This window comes from Lissotriton helveticus, chromosome 6, assembly GCF_964261635.1.
Source record: "Lissotriton helveticus chromosome 6, aLisHel1.1, whole genome shotgun sequence".
NCBI classification, from domain to species: domain Eukaryota; kingdom Metazoa; phylum Chordata; class Amphibia; order Caudata; family Salamandridae; genus Lissotriton; species Lissotriton helveticus.
Window position 1 is genome coordinate 83,253,568 of NC_136067.1, and position 18,067 is coordinate 83,271,634.

At 44.6% G+C, this 18,067-nt stretch overlaps 1 protein-coding gene across 1 annotated transcript in view; it reads right to left on the bottom strand.

Annotated features, from left to right (window-relative positions):
• Positions 1-627: 627 nt before the first annotated feature.
• Positions 628-18,067, bottom strand: part of LOC144762252 (beta-1,3-galactosyltransferase 2-like) — a 141,253-nt gene continuing 123,813 nt past the window's right edge. The window contains exon 2 of the mRNA XM_078647396.1: positions 628-3,948. Coding sequence (XP_078503522.1) covers positions 2,837-3,907 — 1,071 coding nt within the window. The 5' untranslated portion in view covers positions 3,908-3,948 and the 3' untranslated portion in view covers positions 628-2,836. The remainder of the gene's footprint in view (positions 3,949-18,067) is intronic.

Here is an 18,067-nt window from a genome sequence, read left to right on the forward strand (position 1 = left end):
TTCACCTTGTTAGTACCAGTTTAAAACCCCAATACAGAAATAGGAGATTCAAAGATGAGCAGCCAACCTATGCCGAAGACCTTCACTGCATAGGAACATTTGTCACCATGTTTTTAGTAACTTTCGATCTATGTCATTTGGAGAAAAAAATGGGTTTAAATCTGCAGATTATGCAGCAGGTGATTGTTTATGTGGCAAATGCAGCAATTCCATTATTATGCAGAAAATGCTGCAGAGTTGCATAATTCCAGTAGCTCTGAACAAATGGTTGCAAACCAGTGGCCCTAAATGCTTGTGCAAGGTGTTTGACCGCTGTGACAAGGCTAATACAGTTTGCCACTCAATCTCTGTCAGGTAGCTCTTTCTGGTATATGATCTGTGTGAATGTCAGTCTGTGAGGGTAACAAGGATTGACTGGCTGAGTTGTCTAATCCCTAGTCTTGCAGGCAAAAGGAGATGGAATAACTGCAGTTTTTGACTTAAAAATGAGTTAACAATGCATCACTTAAATGGGAGTGCCACTCTCCTGAAGAAGTAGCTTGGCTCCAAAATTCATTGAAATTCCACTTTTCCTCATATAAAATTACACGCTGAAATGAAGGTAAAAAAGAAACATACATCATGTATATTCATGGTAAATATTTAAAAGAGGCGATTGGGCCTTTAAATACAAATAAAAACACACAGGAGGAACTATGTATACAATTTCAACTTTTCCATGAAGTCATGTAGCTTGTAACAACATAGGATAAATAAATACACCATCAATTCTTATTTTCTTAGTCACCACATGGGGTTCCAAAAGCTTTGCTTATGTTCTTCAAATACTTTACATCGATGTTCTTCATTATTTTGTTACTTGTAAACTTATGACTATCACGTTAGGTGAATAAACATTATTATTGAATTCAAGGGAATTACAAAAGGCACTTTAAAGGAAGCATTATAGCTGAAACGACAAGAACAATATAGATAAGCAGAGGCGACATCTGCCAACATGAACGGGATCATGGTATGTCCTTGTCTAGGGTTCTTTCTCAGTCTGCACACAGTACCCATTATTGTGGGTAAGTGACAACCCAAAGGTTGTTCATTTGCCATAAGTGTAGAAGCAACCTGCGAAAAACACTGCTAAACCTATCCTTTTCCACATACAAAAATAATAACAATACAGATAGCAGAAATAGTTCTGTATTTTCATGCACAATATAAATGCTTTCCTATTAGCCCCGCGCCTAACTCCAACCTTAGTCCATCAGTTTGGTGAGTACCTGCTCTAATTTATTCCCATTTAAAGCACTGGTTAAACCATATACTAAGGAGATATCAATCATTGTAATAAGTCCTGCAGTGAAAAGTCCGATGACATATAAACAACATTTTTAACATATATTATAAAACTTTGCATTAGTTGTTAAAAACCAATCAATTAACTCCGTGTTCTGCATGATGCACTGAGTGTCATTATTTTCCAAAATATGGATGCTCAGCTGTACCTAATGATGGACCCCATTCACAAAAGTAATCTGAGACAAAATTCTAACTTTACGACTTTCGGTATTTACGAAGGGCATTTAGGAGTAGTAAACTTAAGATTTTGGCTCAGTTAAAGTTAAGTTTTGCTCGAGTTAGGATTTTGTCACAGATTACTTTTGTGAACCGGGCCAGATAAATTTCCAGAATTAACCAATGCTTCACTAGTGAAATTTGACTTTTCTTCTGCGCGCTAACTGTTTTTTCCTCAAAATTATTTTATATTTTAAATTTACTAAACACTTCTGACTGGTTCTTCATGGACCATACAATCTCCCATATGCACAGCACTTCACTTAACTTTCTAGAGAGGAGGTCATGAAAATCCATGTCTATATCTTAGTCAAAAAAATGACTTCCACCTCAGAGAAATATATATTGCACTAGTTAGGTGATGTACTGTAAGAGCCCAATCTGTGAACATGGTTTGCAGGGAGGGATTTGGGGACATATTGAAGTGTCTGCCCTTTCACAAATAATTCTACATCCCAAAACTAGGATTTAAACATAAGGCAATATATGACCATCTTAGACTTTTAAACCATAGATTTGGAGTTTTCTTTTATTTGGACTTACATTATAACCACAAATTAACTAACTGAATCTCTGCTCATAGAAAATTAGAATAAAGCACATTTAATTTCCATGATTCTTACTCATTTCAATTTGATTTACAGATTGCCAATATTATATGTAATAAACATTTAGAGAAAACACATTTTATCATAATATGGAGTTAAGGATAAATGAACAATTTGAGGTAAACTTTAGCATAACCAAGTATAATAGTGCAGAACAGTAAACAAGTACACAAGTGAAAGATTCAAACTTCATTTTGGAGTAAAAGCATATTCTTTGGAACATCATCAATACCTTCCAGAAGCCGCTGACAGTCTTCAAGGTAAGCGACAAAAAGCACTGCATGAAAGTCCTATTTGCTGTATGAAGGTACAACAAACAGAATGACTCTAGATATTCTGTATTGCACTTGAGAGTGCATAATTGAAAATTAAAAGGTATACAGCTTGGAAATGGTCAGTCATAACTTAAGATAAAATAATGTTAGCTGCAGGACCCAGAGGCATATATCCTGTTCATGATTCCTCTCCTTACAGTGCATATTGAGGTTCACCGATTTATTTGTTATCATAGGATTGCGTAACCTCCTGTCCAGCTTTCATCCCCATAAAGCATTATGTTTGCCTGGATACAGGATGACCCTGAGTATCTTAGGATACAGACCCTCAGATTAACATCAGCATAAACCCTTGGATGCCCAATGGTCACTAGGCCTAGCTCCAGTTCACCTTGTTTTCTTTGCTATACACTCTGAGTCATTCCTGGATTGGAAGTCTGGCCATATTTCCAGCAGTCGCTGAGGGCTGTAGTGATGCACAATGATGAGAGAAGAGAACTGGCATCTGTTGTACTCTATTTTGTGCCCATTGAACAAATTGCTGGGGGGCTCCGTAAGTTTGATTTTCAGCTCATCCATGCATATTCCGATGAAACAGTCCTCCATGTTAATTAGTTGGATGGTCTGAGCCACATCATAGATCTTCATGGCCAAGTCTCCAGAAAAAACGTAGCCTGGTCCAGCGCAATATGGAGGATACTTGTCCTTTGGATAGACCTCTTTCGGCACGTACGATTTGGATCCTTTGTGTCTGAATGGCTCTGTATTTGAAACAATATAACCAGACATATAGTTTGTCCTTACTGGTAGCTCAGGCCTCAGAAGTTTGTGGACTAAAAAGTCCACATTCAAGAACATGTCGCTGTCTATTTTCATAACATAGCTGGCTCGAGGACAGTATTTGGTCACCCACTCCATCCCCATCATGGTTTTTAGGGTCAGGTTATTGTAGGTGTCCAGGAAGTCCTGTTGAATAATGTCTTTGAAAGTTACACTCTCTTCCTGGAGCATGTTCTGGATTTCATTGGTCATTGTGGGAGATATCCCAGTCAGGAAAATCTTTGCAATTGACACCCCAGGGATGCTGCTTTCGTTACCCCAAGTGCTGCGAATGGCGTGCCTAGCGCCACTATCTTTGCTATCTACGATGATCATGATAACCAGGAAAGGTCCTCCCGTCTTGCACTTGTCTGGTTCATTGAGAATGAACGTGTAGTCATATGGATAAGGCGGTATGAGTGGGTGCCGTGTGGTTGTCGACATCTGGCTTTCATTGCGCACAGTATATTCCAAGATGGGGTTGGCAGTGGGTATAGCTCTGGGAGATATATGATGCAACACAGTCCCTGGCACACCTATTTTTGAATTCATAAACATAGAAAGTATGAAGATGCCTAAGATGAGGAGCAGGGGATTGCAATAGATGTACCGAAGTCGCTTTAATGGACTTGCCTTCATGCTGTCAGACCTGAAGAATCCGAGCAGAATCTCCGAATGACCTTAAATAGCAAACAAAAATAAACACAATGTTAGTAATTGCTAAGGAAGATGTGGTGGTAAAGGTGAGTGTGTTAGTGACCATCAGGCATTGGAAATAGGTTAATATTTGGTTCAATTATTCACCAGCAAAGACAAGGATCCTCACAGCTTCTAATAGCAACCAGAATCCAATACAAGAAATGCCTCCCACCCTCCCTGCTAGAGATACATGATCTTAAATCATCTCTTACACCCCTCAATGTACAGTGTTCTAGTGGGTCTCTGTCATTATTGCACTGATACAATGCTCATTTACACTGTATATTATGAAAGCATACATATAGTGGTTTATCTCCTAAACCCACTCACAAAGATTTGGAAGTAAGCACATGGCAGGTCATACTATATGGAAAAAAAAGAAAAATGATGGTAATAATACGATATCTATAATCCACAGCAGTACTGATACTGACAATGTATTGATGATAACCTTAACTTATTATTGTGTAACATAGCCGGCTATCATGTGGGTTATAACAGCACTAACTACTAAACTAAAGCACACAAACCAGCAACATAACTCATTAGACAGAACCAACATCCAACACAACACAATTATGGCACATAGTTGACTTTCAAGATGCTCACAACAGCATAGGTACTGTGATACACTGTTGCACTAGCATCCAACAGAGAACAATAGATAGAACAACATTCCTCCAACAAAACATATACACACACAATCACCCTCTCCTCCCCACCTGCCAGGTGATGTGGTGGTCTACTGACCAGTAAAAAGCATAAGCAGTTAGCAGAGGCCTCTGGGCCTAGCCCTAAAACACCAAAATTAGACAGCAACGCTTACTGCATCATACACAGACACCAAATTAGTTACAGAATCATGGAACAATGTCTGTGATGTATCCGCACAAGCCACATCTGCGATTATAAGCTTAGGACCAGATGGAAAGGCAATGGACTGCCAATGGCTTAGTACGGTGGTGTATGGTGACAAGGCCATACTAATAGCAGACTGGACACTACAGACATTCCGAAAACATAACTTATACTTTATATAATAAGGGTTTTAGATTTTGATTTGGAACCATAATGTCTCTTTACACGTTTTTTTCCAGTGAATTTCCTAGGTTTTTCCCATTAGAATGTAACAGAACTTAAGCTTTGTAAGCAATAATATAATTTTATTCGTTTTTCAGGGAATTTCTCAAGTGTTTTTTAAAAGAAACATTAGCAGTTAGATGCAGGCCAATCCCTGCATCTACCTGCCAAGCATCTTTCCCTGTAGCATATGGCCTTTTACTTACAGCCGCCCCTGTGCATCAAATCTCCACTGCACATGGCAGAAGGTCAGTCCCTGGGCCCAAACCCTTATGCATACCAATAGTTGCAGGCAGACCTATTCAAATAGGCCCTATACATTCCACCAGGCCTGAGGCCTTCATCCCCACCCCTTTTTAGGTCAAGCATCTTCAGCACGCTTGTGCTGTCTGGAAGACCTGCTGTAATCAGTATACGGAGTGTAATCCTGCCTGCTGCTTGCCATTGGTTAACTCCTCAATTGCTCTTCTTTCCTGGTTCCCGTAATCGATACATCAGTTCCGTTGAAGGCTGAGGAGCAATGGCCATGTACAGTTTCCCTACGCTTTCAGGGCTTATCTGTTGTTTGGCAAAACTCTTTTTCTTTTGCTTCCCTTCCATTCACTACAAACCCAGCTCGTGTCTTCTGTGCCCCTGCTCTTGCTACCTAATCTCCCTGTGCGGTGGCCTCCCCCCACCACCACCTCCCGTCGCTGTTTTTTTCCTCATGTCTTTGGTTTCCCTGCTCTTGAAACTTAATCTCCCAGTGTGGTGTCTTCCCCCCACCACCACCTACCCCGGCACGCCACGCTTTATCTTTAAGAATGGCGGCAGCACCTTTCTTTTGTTATGCACAGCGCAGCTCGCTCACCTCTATTTTTAATAATGGTGAACATACTTTATCAGTGCTGCACCCGTTTCATGAGCGCCATGCTTTGCTTTCCTTTTATTCTTGCGTCTTTTCCCCGCTCCTCCATCCCACTCTCTCTACTCTCCCTCCCCCTCCCCCTCCTTTACAGTCAGTGGGCTCCAGCCTGGCCTGCCTCACAGCAGAGCAGCGGAGCCAGGCAGATGGAGAGGGGGGGTTGTGCTGCTTCCTGCCTCGGAGCATGGGGCACCCCTGTCTGTGCCTGCTCCTCGCAACTGCCCCAGCCATAGACTGGCTCTAACAGGGCCGGTCCTAGGATTTGCGAGGCCCTGGGCTAAAAGGGAACGCGAGAGGCCCCCTCTAATTTAGATAAGTGGCCCCCTGCAAGGAGACCATTCAGAGACACTGTGAGCGGCCCATTGTCCAGCATTTTTGCGCCCCCACAGTTTTAACTTTTACTCCACAAGCATTTCTCACACCTTCAGTCCAATAGGTGTGAGAATTGATTGTGGTCTAAAAGTTAAAACTGTGGGGGCGCCAAAATGGTGGACAATGGCCCCCCACAGTGTCTGTGAATGGTCTCCTTGCAATTGAGGGAGCGTCTCCCTCCCCTATGCCTCCAGACAGACACCATCCCTGAGAGGCCCGGGGAGGGGGGCCCCCTCCAATGGACCTTAATTGCAAGGCGACACCTTTTGTTGGAATAGATCGCCAGGGAAACAACAGGACACATCACCAGTGCGTGGCCCCATGCTGGTGGGCTGAGTGCGAGGCCCTGTGCAGCCGCCCACGCTGCCCATGCCTAACGCCGGCCCTGGGCTCTAATCTGCACAGAGAAAGGCAGCTATGCGCTCTTTCTATCAGCGATGCAACCGTTTCACGAGCGCTTCGCTTTGTGTTTTGCTTTCTTTGTCGTGTCTTTTCCCCCGTTCCTCCATCCCACTCTCTCTGCTTTTCATCCCCTTCCCTTCCACTCAGTCAGCGGGCTCCGGCTTGTGCCTGCCTCCAAGCCGAGCCAGGTAGACGGAGAGGGAGGGCTGTGCTGCTGGGTTACAATGCCCTAGCCTTGTAATAAGGCTGAAGAGCTGGCGGCTGAGACCAATGTCCCACCCTCGCCCTCTGCTGCCTTAGCACTAATCTGATTATAGAACATACTGCTCAGCCCTACTTGCGGGAATACCTTCTTTGCCTACTTGGCCATACTTTCCTAACCTTGCCATTTTCGCTGTGACATTTTCACCATATCACACATGCCCCTGGGAGACCTCTCTTTGATTGCTTGACTCAAGTCACCGCCCTTCAACGCTGCACAGTCCATGGAGGGATCTCTCTCTTGGCATTCATTGCGCGTTATATTTTGAGTTCCATGCCTTATATGCATATAGTGTGAAATCAACTGCTGTGTGTTTATTTGATATGTTGCACTCATTCTGCCTACAGTCTAGCCACAGATTGGCAGGGATGCCATCTGCATTTTTTCAGAGATGCCTTCTTGGTGCTACTCAGTCACAATTGCATTTAGGGCTGCGATTGTTCTACATGAAAAGTGGTCTATAAGTCCATGTTTTACCTAGGAGCATACTGTTGTTTCAAGATACGTTTGTGTGTTATAGAGACTGCATGTGACTCTCCTGATGGAGGGCCGACGCAAACTGCCAGTCACTCTTATTAAATTTCTGCACCTTAAGAATACCTAGGCGAGCCTGGGACCTATGCACAAGGTGCATTTTACACTCCTGCTGCCTGGCATGAAGGAAGGCATGACTTATACATATACATGTGTTTTATCTCCTACTTCACAAAGTGTCATTTTGAGGCCTTACTGATGTGTGATTTGCCACACCCGAGACCCCATGTATAAATGTGCGCTTTTCGAAACCCTCTTGCTGTGTTACTAACACATGCGATAATACGATACGATAAAGTATTAGTACATACGATAATACCTTAATAGACCATATCAATATATATGATGAAATACCTCCACTTGAATCATAAATTAACTGACAGCAGTAAGTGTCCTATGGTACCAAGGAAACAGCATAATTGCCCATAACTCACAGTGGGCCCGATTCACAGAACTAACTTAAGACAAAATCCTAAACTTACTACCATTTTGGTATTCACAGAAGGCACTTACTCATTTTGGTATTCACAGAAGTCACTTACTCATTTCGGTATTCACAGACGTTAGGAGTCCTAACTTTAGAACTCCTAAATGCCTTCTGTGAATACTGAAAGTCTTAAATTCAGGATTTTTCTCACTTTAGGAGTAGTAAAGTTAGGACTCCTAAAGTTAGGACTCCTATGTTTACTACTCCTAAACAGAGAAAAATCCTAACTTTAAGACTTTCAGTATTCACAGAAGGCATTTAGGAGTCCTAAAGTTAGGAGTTCTAACTTTACTACTCATAAACTGAGAAAAATCTTAACTTTAAGACTTTCGGTATTCACAAAAGGGACGCGCCAAGCCAGCTGGCCATTGCCTATTGTCCCTTGCCCTGCTTGCCGGACCCCCGCTGTTGCCACCCTCGAGAGGGGAGCCGGCCGCCACAAGGACTACTGCTCCCAGGGTGCCCTGCTGGTCGCTGGTTGTGCGCGACAGCAGAGGGCGCCGAAGGCCCACAAAGGCAGCATTGCTCTCCTGCAGCGCGGGCGCGCCGAGCCAGCTCTCCATTGCCGTGAGGGAAACGGCTTTACCTATTGTCCCTTGCCCTGCTTGCCGGATCCCCGCTGTTGCCACCATCGAGAGGGGAGCCGGCCGCCACAAGGACTACTGCTCCCAGGGTGCCCTGCTGGTCGCTGGTTGTGCGCGTCAGCAGAGGGTGCCGAAGGCCCACAAAGGCAGCGTTGCTTTCCCGCAGCGCGGGACGCGCCAAGCCAGCTCGCCATTGCCATGATGGAAACGGCTTTACCTATTGTCCCTTGCTCTGCTTGCCGGACCCCCGCTATTGCCACCATCGAGAGGGGAGCCGGCCGCCACAAGGACTACTGCTCCCAGGGTGCTCTGCTGGTCGCTGGTTGTGCGCGACAGCAGAGGGCGCCAAAGGCCCACAAAGGCAGCGTTGCTTTCCCGCAGCGCGGGACGCGCCAAGCCAGCTCGCCATTGCCATGATGGAAACGGCTTTACCTATTGTCCCTTGCTCTGCTTGCCGGACCCCCGCTATTGCCACCATCGAGAGGGGAGCCGGCCGCCACAAGGACTACTGCTCCCAGGGTGCCCTACTGGTCGCTGGTAGTGAGCATCAGCAGAGGGCGCCAAAGGCCCACAAAGGCAGCGTTGCTCTTCCGCAGCACGAGGCGTGCGCGAGCGCTGCCCGGGCAAAGCCTGGGCCAAGGGCGGGCCCGTTCTGCGCCCGTCCGCGACAGGAAGAGGCAGGGCAGGGCCATTTCCCTTGGCTCTCCAACAGGACATAATCTACAGACAAGGTCGCTACTGGAAGATACCTACGGACTGCCCTTCAAACAGCAAGTAATTATCTCTCCCTTGGGAACGTGGAACTTACTCACGGTGTTTCGTCTATTGTATATTGCTTGTAGTTATTTTTAGAGGGATAGAGAGTTGGTTATCCTTGGGGATTCTAGTTGGGCTTATCAAATCCAGGCTATCATTGACTGTGTTGCTGGACTATTTTGAAAACTGGGGTGCTCCAGAGAGCAGAACTGCATGATATAGTAACCAGGTTAAGGTGTGTTTTCCTTATAGATTCTCTGTCAGATAAAAACTATGGGGAAACCTTCTTGCAACCCGAAGAAAAACGCAACCAGGGGGTCAGTTACCCGTTGCAACACCGCCGCCAGTGACCTCAATTGATAAAATGTTGCAAAGGGCTTTGGGTGTTGTTACCTCTGAAATACAACGGACTGAAAGGTGGCGTTCTATTACCCCGGAGCTTTGTTGCCCCTCGCCAGACCCCCCCACTGAAATTAATTCATCTGGTACCCCGACACCATCTGTAGTTGACACATTGTTACCCCCAGTACTTGTGGATCCTGATTTAAATATAACAATATCACCCAACAAGGGTATGGTCACACGCAAAAAGGGGAAGCAGAAACTAGCAGTTGGGAGGGTGACCGCAAATAAGAAGGCAAGGATGAGGTGCGATCAGGGAGAGGAAGCTCTCACTGTTCGGGATTTCGGAGCAGAGCCAACTCCACTTGTGGGCACTGCACCTAAATACCCAGTTTGGGCCCAGTCTCTGATTGCTGACCTCTTGACCCAACTTGGTGATTTGATTAGACAAGAGGTCGCCCCGCTAACTGACCATCTGAGACTGCTGGCAGATGGATGTATGACGGTACAACGCGTACCGTCACAACGCATCCCTTTACCACGCATCCCTTACAACGCAAGTCGTTACCACGACTTGCGTTGGGGGTGCGGATTTCGAATAGTTTAATTTACTATTCTAACACCAGTCCCGGTGGACCCTAGGGAAGGTGTTGGGATAGTAAATTAACTATTTTTAATCCTTTAGCGCCCTCCAGCGCAAGTCGTGGTAACGACTTGCGTTGTAAGGGATGCGTGCTAAAGGTACTGCGTTGTGAAAACATCGTGGTAAACGATGTTTACCCTGGCGGATATGGTATTAACAAGACGGATACAACCAACCACTTCTGGTAACATTAATAGCCTAAGGGGGGAGGGCCCTTCTAATATATCTAATAGTTCTAGTACATGCCCTGGGAAGCCTACTAACAACCAAACGAGCAGTAGTAGACCAAGCTCCATCAATAGACGGTCTGCCACCCAAGGCTCTAACAATAACTTACAGCCGCCGCCCACACAATCTGAACACGCGCGGTGTACAAATAGTCTACAGACTCCAGCCCCTGACGCGACAGGAAGCATCTATCCATCGGTCTCTTCCTCTGCCAATCCTGTAAATCCAGGGGACCCAACAAGAAAAATACCAGGGGTAATTGTGTGATTATCAACTTTAAAAACCCCCAGACGGTAAGCTCCTACCTAAATCAAAGAAGTCCCTCTAATGAGTCCAATAAAGGAATGAGAAGGCTCACCCTTGATTACTTTAACTACAACTACGCGGATCAGGAGCGGCCAAGGTCGCTCTTAGGTTATAATAACCAGAGGGTGGAGGGACAACAGATGACCCGTAACCTCTTCATCAATAGGCCGCTGTTTTATAATTTGCCAGTTAGCAATCAGTACGCCTCTTTAGAAGAAGTGGATTGACTAATAACTTCAGAAGCCATGAGTTGTGGTGAGAGTGGCAAGGACAGACAGGAAGGGAATGTGATGAAAAATTCAGGGAACCTCCAAGGGTCACCCATGCCTGTTGCGAAATCAGAATTGGATATATCTGATGGGATTACGCCTGGGGAAGGGGAAGGGGTATCTTCATCTCTCATGATGCCATTGCTTATCGCAACAACTACCCCCACTAACTCTACCACGGATGCCCTAAATTCCTCTAACCCCCAAATGTCATCTGAAATTGCTCTCAGTCACACTGATGAAACACCAAGGCAATGTGGAGACCTTAAGATTCTATCATGGAACTTAGCAGGCATTAAGGCTAAGTTATCATCCCCCGAATGGGGTGCGTTTGTTGACCAGTTTGATGCCTGCCTGTTCCAGGAGACATAGGCTAGAGATGACTGAACAAGGGTGGGTTTTGCTACTTACAATATACCTGCTAGTACAGGGGGGAGAGGTAGGCCGTTGGGTATACTATCTATATGGGTTGCTATCCGACCCCCCTGAACACCCACTCCCTAGATACCCAAACCGTCCTGCTCACCTTTCCGTCTAAATTGAAACTAGTAATTATCAATATCTATTCCCGCCGTGTACAACTTGCTCAGGAATCAAAAACTCTGGAGGAATTAAATCTCCTTATCCCGAGGGTGCCACCTAACTCAGGTCTGATAGTTGGTGGAGATTTAAATTGCCACTTTGAACCCCTCTTAGGCACAGACGAGGCCATCATTAATGAGGAGGACGTCCAGTGGGCTATACCCGACCCCCAAACGTATCCAGCAAAATCCTGGTCACCTCTGGTTTTACAAATTAATGCCATTGCACTAACCCACTCTCTGAGGGCCGTATCACTTCGGATAGACCGAGTAGGCCAACATTCAACAGAATTGGTCAGGCCTCCCAAACAGATTATATCATGGTTGAGTGCAGATCCTGGCATCGGGTGAAGAACTTTGAGGTTATCCCACGGACGAACAGTGACCATAATGCTCTGTCTTTATCCTTCGGGGTGCCAGACTCCGGAATATCTCCTCCTAGTGAGATCCCAATTGATGACAGGCTAACCCTGACCAACGATAGGAGAAGGATAAAATGGGGGACAATGAAACAGTCCCCGAGAAATTGTCAGAGCTCTGTGGAATGGTTATCCCGATATTGCAGGAACTAAGTATGCTTGGGGCTGATGGAACTAACCCACTCCATCTACTCTCGGTTGCATCACTCCATAATCAGCTTATTGATAACCTAGCTGATATTTTGAATCCTATTAGTCGCTCAAGGAGAACCAATGACCCACCACATTCGTGGTATAATGATAAATGCCGTAAGGCCAAGACAGCGTTGCTGGAGGCTATTAAAGGGGATGAAAAGTTATTGATAAAAAGCAGACGGGCTGACTATAAAGATGTTGTTTCGAGTGCAAAACTAGCCTGGGAAGAAAACAAATGGCTAAACATTAAAACTGCCCTATTGACCCGGGATATGAAAACATTCTGGTCATAAAGTTAGGACTCCTATCTTCTGTGAATACCGAAATGAGTAAGTGCCTTCAGTGAATACCAAAATGGTAGTAAGTTTAGGATTTTGTCTTAAGTTAGTTCTGTGAATCGGGCCCTATGCCATGTAGGGGGCTTCGGCCACGCTCGCCTCACTGTCTCTGAAGCAAGCCTTCTCAGGTACCGCCCCCCAAAATAAGGAAAGCCATTTTACAGCTATCAATACCAACCCATCTCATGATCCCTTAGGAAACACCTGCTGATGTCAGATGCCAGGAGTGTCGTGTTTGGAGCTCGGAGGTTGAAGGAGTTTGGTAAGGTGAGGCAGTATTGGGGTGGGTACGCTTTGAGTTCGCGGCATGTAGCGACAGTGAAGCGAGACAGTAAGGCGAGCGTGGCCGTGGCCCCCTACATGGTGAATCTGATGGTGACGGCGAGGGGTGGGCCTGTGCAGATGACAGTTGCTGCTGTGATGCTCCAGATCACTAGACTGTTGGGCGTGTGCTAGATGAGAGCTCCAGGTTTGTTGTGTGTCACGCCTAAACACCCTGCCCAGGCCTGCCGCGCTTGCCTGACGGGCCTGGTAAGAGAAGGGGTTCCTCACTGCCTCATCTCCTTATACCTACCTGCATTAGTTGTTAGTTGGGCCTCATGACCTGGCGATTGAGGTCTTCAGCAGTAATGCTCAGTGGAGGTTTAGGCCGTAGGCCCCCTCAGTGGTGCATTAGCCCAGTGTGGTTGTGCTCTGCTCCCTGCACACACACACTTGTTATCCATTTTTTGCTCATTTGTTTTGCCCTCAAAGAATGTCCTCTCATTGGTTACTTGATTTTGCCTACATTTTAACATTGTGGCTGGGTGTCTGCCTCACCTTTCCGCATCCCGCAGGAGACACATTCAGTGTGAAGGTGATCTGAAGAATCTTAGGAAGAAGTTCCAAATAGCTACACATTGAGAAGAAACCTGTACAAGCCACCAAGATCCTAACTGAGTTTGGTGGTCCCCTCCTCTATGATTTACACTGATGAGACTCCAACCCTCAAGGTGGTTTATCTTCACAAAACTTTTTGTAGTAAGTCCAGGCACAATCACGCCTGTTTAAATCTCACTCGAGATTTCTTGGACACTTTTTCATGTCTTGAATTCATTTCTATACTCTAACACTCACTCCATCGTGGGAGTGTTTAACTTCATTTAGAATCGGCTGTCCTTCTTTGTTGTCTGCTCGTCCTGAGGAAGGTCCACCCTGACACTCACCCACTTGCCCATACTCCAGGGTCGAAACGTTGACGGTCACTTTAGTTTATGTCCACCGGGTCACCTGGCCCCAAGATGTAAAAAGTTCTATAGGGGACAGCAGTTACCATGTGTTAAATTGAATAGGACAGACTCCCTCACAGTTGTTTTTGTATATTGTGTACATATGTGTATGTCTCTTACCACGTGCACGATTTCACACAGTCACTTATGACACCTTGTTGCACTTTATTCTTATATCACTGAGGTCATTTGATGATTATTGAATTCAACAGCCTTACATGACTCAAAGAGTAAAAAACTTTTCCATTTGGAAGTCTATAAAGAAATGTAACAGACTCATCACTTTTTGCATGATCAATACTGCACAGGTTCATAGCAAGTGTTTTACCCAAATGAACCGTTTGTAGATTGCTTTTTGCCTGCTAACACTAGCTTGTTAAGTGGCTCCCTGGGTAACACGTTCAGTTCAGTGGAGCAGCTTTGTTTGATTGTGCAGTGGAGGCAGCAGCATTTTACCGTGTCCTGTAGGAGAAGTTATACTCCCACTAGTTGGGTCACAATTTAAGGTATTTTAGGCATCTCAAGGCATATTGGGTATTGTATAGAACAAGGAACAACTAAACAACTAGAAAGGAGTGGACACCAGTTGTGGAGTTGCAAAGGAAAGGTGGGGAAGAGCATGCATCTGAGGCATTTGAGATATAAAGATGCCATCTATGTGTTTGTGTTCTGGCCATTCAATCCCAACTTCTGTTCCAACAACTATCTCTATTAGTTCTCCCAAAGTTCCATCTGTCTCTCCTGAAGTCTCACCCCTCTGTACTGTCCCTGTTCCCAAAGAAGGGAAGCGGGCAGGAACTAAGGAACTGAAGATGATGTCAGGTGCAGATAATGAAGACGATGGAAGACAGGTTAAGTTTTTGTCCCAGGGTACTGCTTTGCATCAGGCTAGTAGATTTATTCACAGCCATGTTCTGGCTGATCCTTTAAGTCAGTCTGATAAATCATGTTGTATAGCGAAAGTAGTGGAAGAAATGGAAGACATGAACATTGAGGCTGCTTCTAAGTTGAACACTGCTGGCATTAAATTGGATTCTGAGTCCGGCCCTGTGGCCCAATCTGGTGGCCAGGAAGTTGCCCTCATGTCAGAAGTGTTGCCATTTAAGGAGAATTTTGGAGTTATTCATGGTGGGCTTGGTGTTGATTTGTGTGACGGTGGCCTTGGAGGACTATTCCTTGCCAGGTATTGTTGTTCATATAGAAAAGAATCAGATTAGAGACACAAACTGAAAATGATTTACTGCCTTGGACCAGAACTTGAGCCGCCACTGGATCATTTACCTAATCGTCCATCATTACCAGCTTTATATTGTAGTATGCCATCTTCAAGGCTTTTTTTGATGGGCTCAATGAACTCTTTGAACTGTGATTTATCTGTATCCACAGGGCCCCAAGTACTTGTGCAGTCATTTAATCTGGAAGGGGAGGGGGTACATGGGGGAAGGTCCACTTGGATATTTTATTATGTGTAGGGAAGATCCTATCAACTATTTTGGCTCTGTTGGATGGATCAGTTACTAATTCTGACATTTGCTGGATGTGCAGTCCCCAATTTTAATGGGGGTGCGGCACCTCATGTTCCTTGGCTAATGCCCAAGGAAGGAAGGAAAAGGCATTGAAATGAAATTGTAGGCCTACCAAACTAACCGAGTGAAAAGAAATGGGTTGGCAGAAATTGGAATTCAATCGGGTAATCATGGCGGCCCTGAGGCTACTTCTTTGGGGCAATCCAAGGGTATTTCTGAGGCAATTAGGGAGATTGACAGTATGCCCCGTTCTTCATTTTTCTGAAGAATGATGTTATGTAACCCAAAGTGGAAATGTAACTAATTGAGAATCCTCTTCCTATTTTTCTGATATTCAAAAACAGGGGCTTCCCTTACCCCTAGGGTTGTAGTCTTGCAAGATGTCCCTTCTAGTGTTAATTTTTCAAGGGCTCACCAAGATGGGGATTTTCCTGTGAAGTGGGCCCCCAGGGTCATAGTAGGGCAAAACGCCAGAAGGGGAAAAAGAAAATAACTCCGCGTATTATGAAATGTAAGTCTACAACACTCAGGTTCCCTAATGTTCCTGAAGAGTCTGCTTCCATTAATCAGCTTCAAAAAGTAGAAGTGACAAAGAACACCGTCCTTCATCTAGGTTGGGAACTTGAGTATCCAGAAGTAATCAGTATGCCCACCTTTCCTAATATATCAGAAGTACGATTCCAAGACTGCCATCAGTGGTAAAAGGGGAATATGTGGCTAACTATCCATAATACGTGGGGTGGTACGAACTGGGGAATAGTGAAGGATGATGCTCGGGGTGAGATTGTTGAATCCATGAGAACCTATGAAGAAGGTTGTGTAACCCTACAAGAGGCTGAGTGGGTCCTTAAAAGATCTTACCCAGCTCCCCCTCGTGGAGAATCTTCTTTATGAACTGCTCCCAAATTTGAGTCGGGAGGCTCCTCCTTTTCTTCCGTTAGCACAGCCGCTTATTTCAGGGGCTGGGCCAACGCATAGGAATAATCCCATCGAAGGACTTGTTTTTGTCAATCTCTCTAATACCTTGAATTGTGTTTCCTTGTTTGATAGTGAATTAAGCTCTCTGAATAGAAGTTTTATCTTGCAGCTCTTATTAGAAATTTTTGTTTGTTGTAATGTTAATCCTGGCCAATGTAGAACATTTATGGAAAAAAGGTATTGATGTTTTTCTGTTTGAAATGACCATAGACCCTAAGCCTGATTGCCTTAGATTAGGCACCCAGGAGTCACTCAAGATTCATGAAGGAGCAGGGGGTTTGCAAACCTGAAGGATATCACAATCTCAATTGGTAGAGATACATGGAGGAGAGTGATAGACAATGTAGGATATGAGGACCAGTGGGCCAGGGAATCTGAGAATGGAGATGGGTTAGTCCCATGGAGCTGGGTAGCAGGCACACTGAATGCTTCAAAAAATATAAACCTTCCAATGTTGCAGAGGTAGCCCCTTTGGTGAAATCCTTTCCTGGAATATGGCTGGCCTGGGACAGTCTAATTCCAAGCTAAACTTTTGTATGCATTTTTCTCCATTGATAATTTGCTTATAGGAAATTTAGATATGCTCTGATTTTAAATATGAGGATTATTTTGCCTTTTCTTGTGCAGCAAACCCCACTGCAAAAGATCATGCCAGTGAAGATATAGCAATTCTACTCAGTAGTAGTATACATTGTAATCCTAAAATGTTTGCCCATCCCTCAAAACTTTGCATCTGTTTAAAGTTAGCCCTGTGCAATGTAATAGGAAGAATTTATACATCCCTTCTTTTGGTAAACGTGTACATCCCCCCCGGAGGTCATCTGAGTTTTTTGTTGAGTCTGTTTTCTTCTGTACACAATATTAGTGTTTCGGGAGAATGCACTTTGATAATCATTGTGGGAGACTTTAATGTGAAAACCTCAAACTGTTTCTCTTTGACCTTTGGGAACTCAGAGTTGAATGAGGTGTGGAGTATTCCAGAGGCTATTTTGCCGGGTAATATTAGTTCAGATAGGTGGGGCTTATGCTTCCTGGATTGCCTGAGATCTAATAAACATATTGCTTTAAATGGCAGGTTCTCAGTGGATTCTCCAGGCTCTCTCACCTTTCATTCTTCTTGAGGGCAATCATTAATTGTTTATATGGAAGTATCTTACCAAATGTTTGGTGCTTGCTCTCATTTTAAGGTCCTGAGGACATATTTAAGTGATCGCAGTATTCTCTCGGTGGTATTTGATCTAGAGCTTAAGGAGTTCAAGTCCTGGAATTCCAGAATTGACACTATTGTTTACAGTAAAATGAATGGGCATACTTTTTGGTCGTATAATAATATGATGAACTTGGCCGCTCGTGTTAAAATAGCGAGTTTAGGCCCTTATGTTACTTCACTATAAAACCCTACTGCCTGGTTCGAACAGCAGCTATCCCTGTTTTGATCATGATTGAGCAAAAATAGAATTATTAGTGTTAAACCCTGTGTAGTTATCTCTTGGAAGGTACAGAAGGTAAATTGCGACATACATTCCCTAATAAGGAAACAATTTAAGCAGTTGTCACTATAGAGGCAAAGAGAAATCAATCAGTTAAAGCGGGTGAGAATTAGATTCAAGGCATCTGAACGAAGGA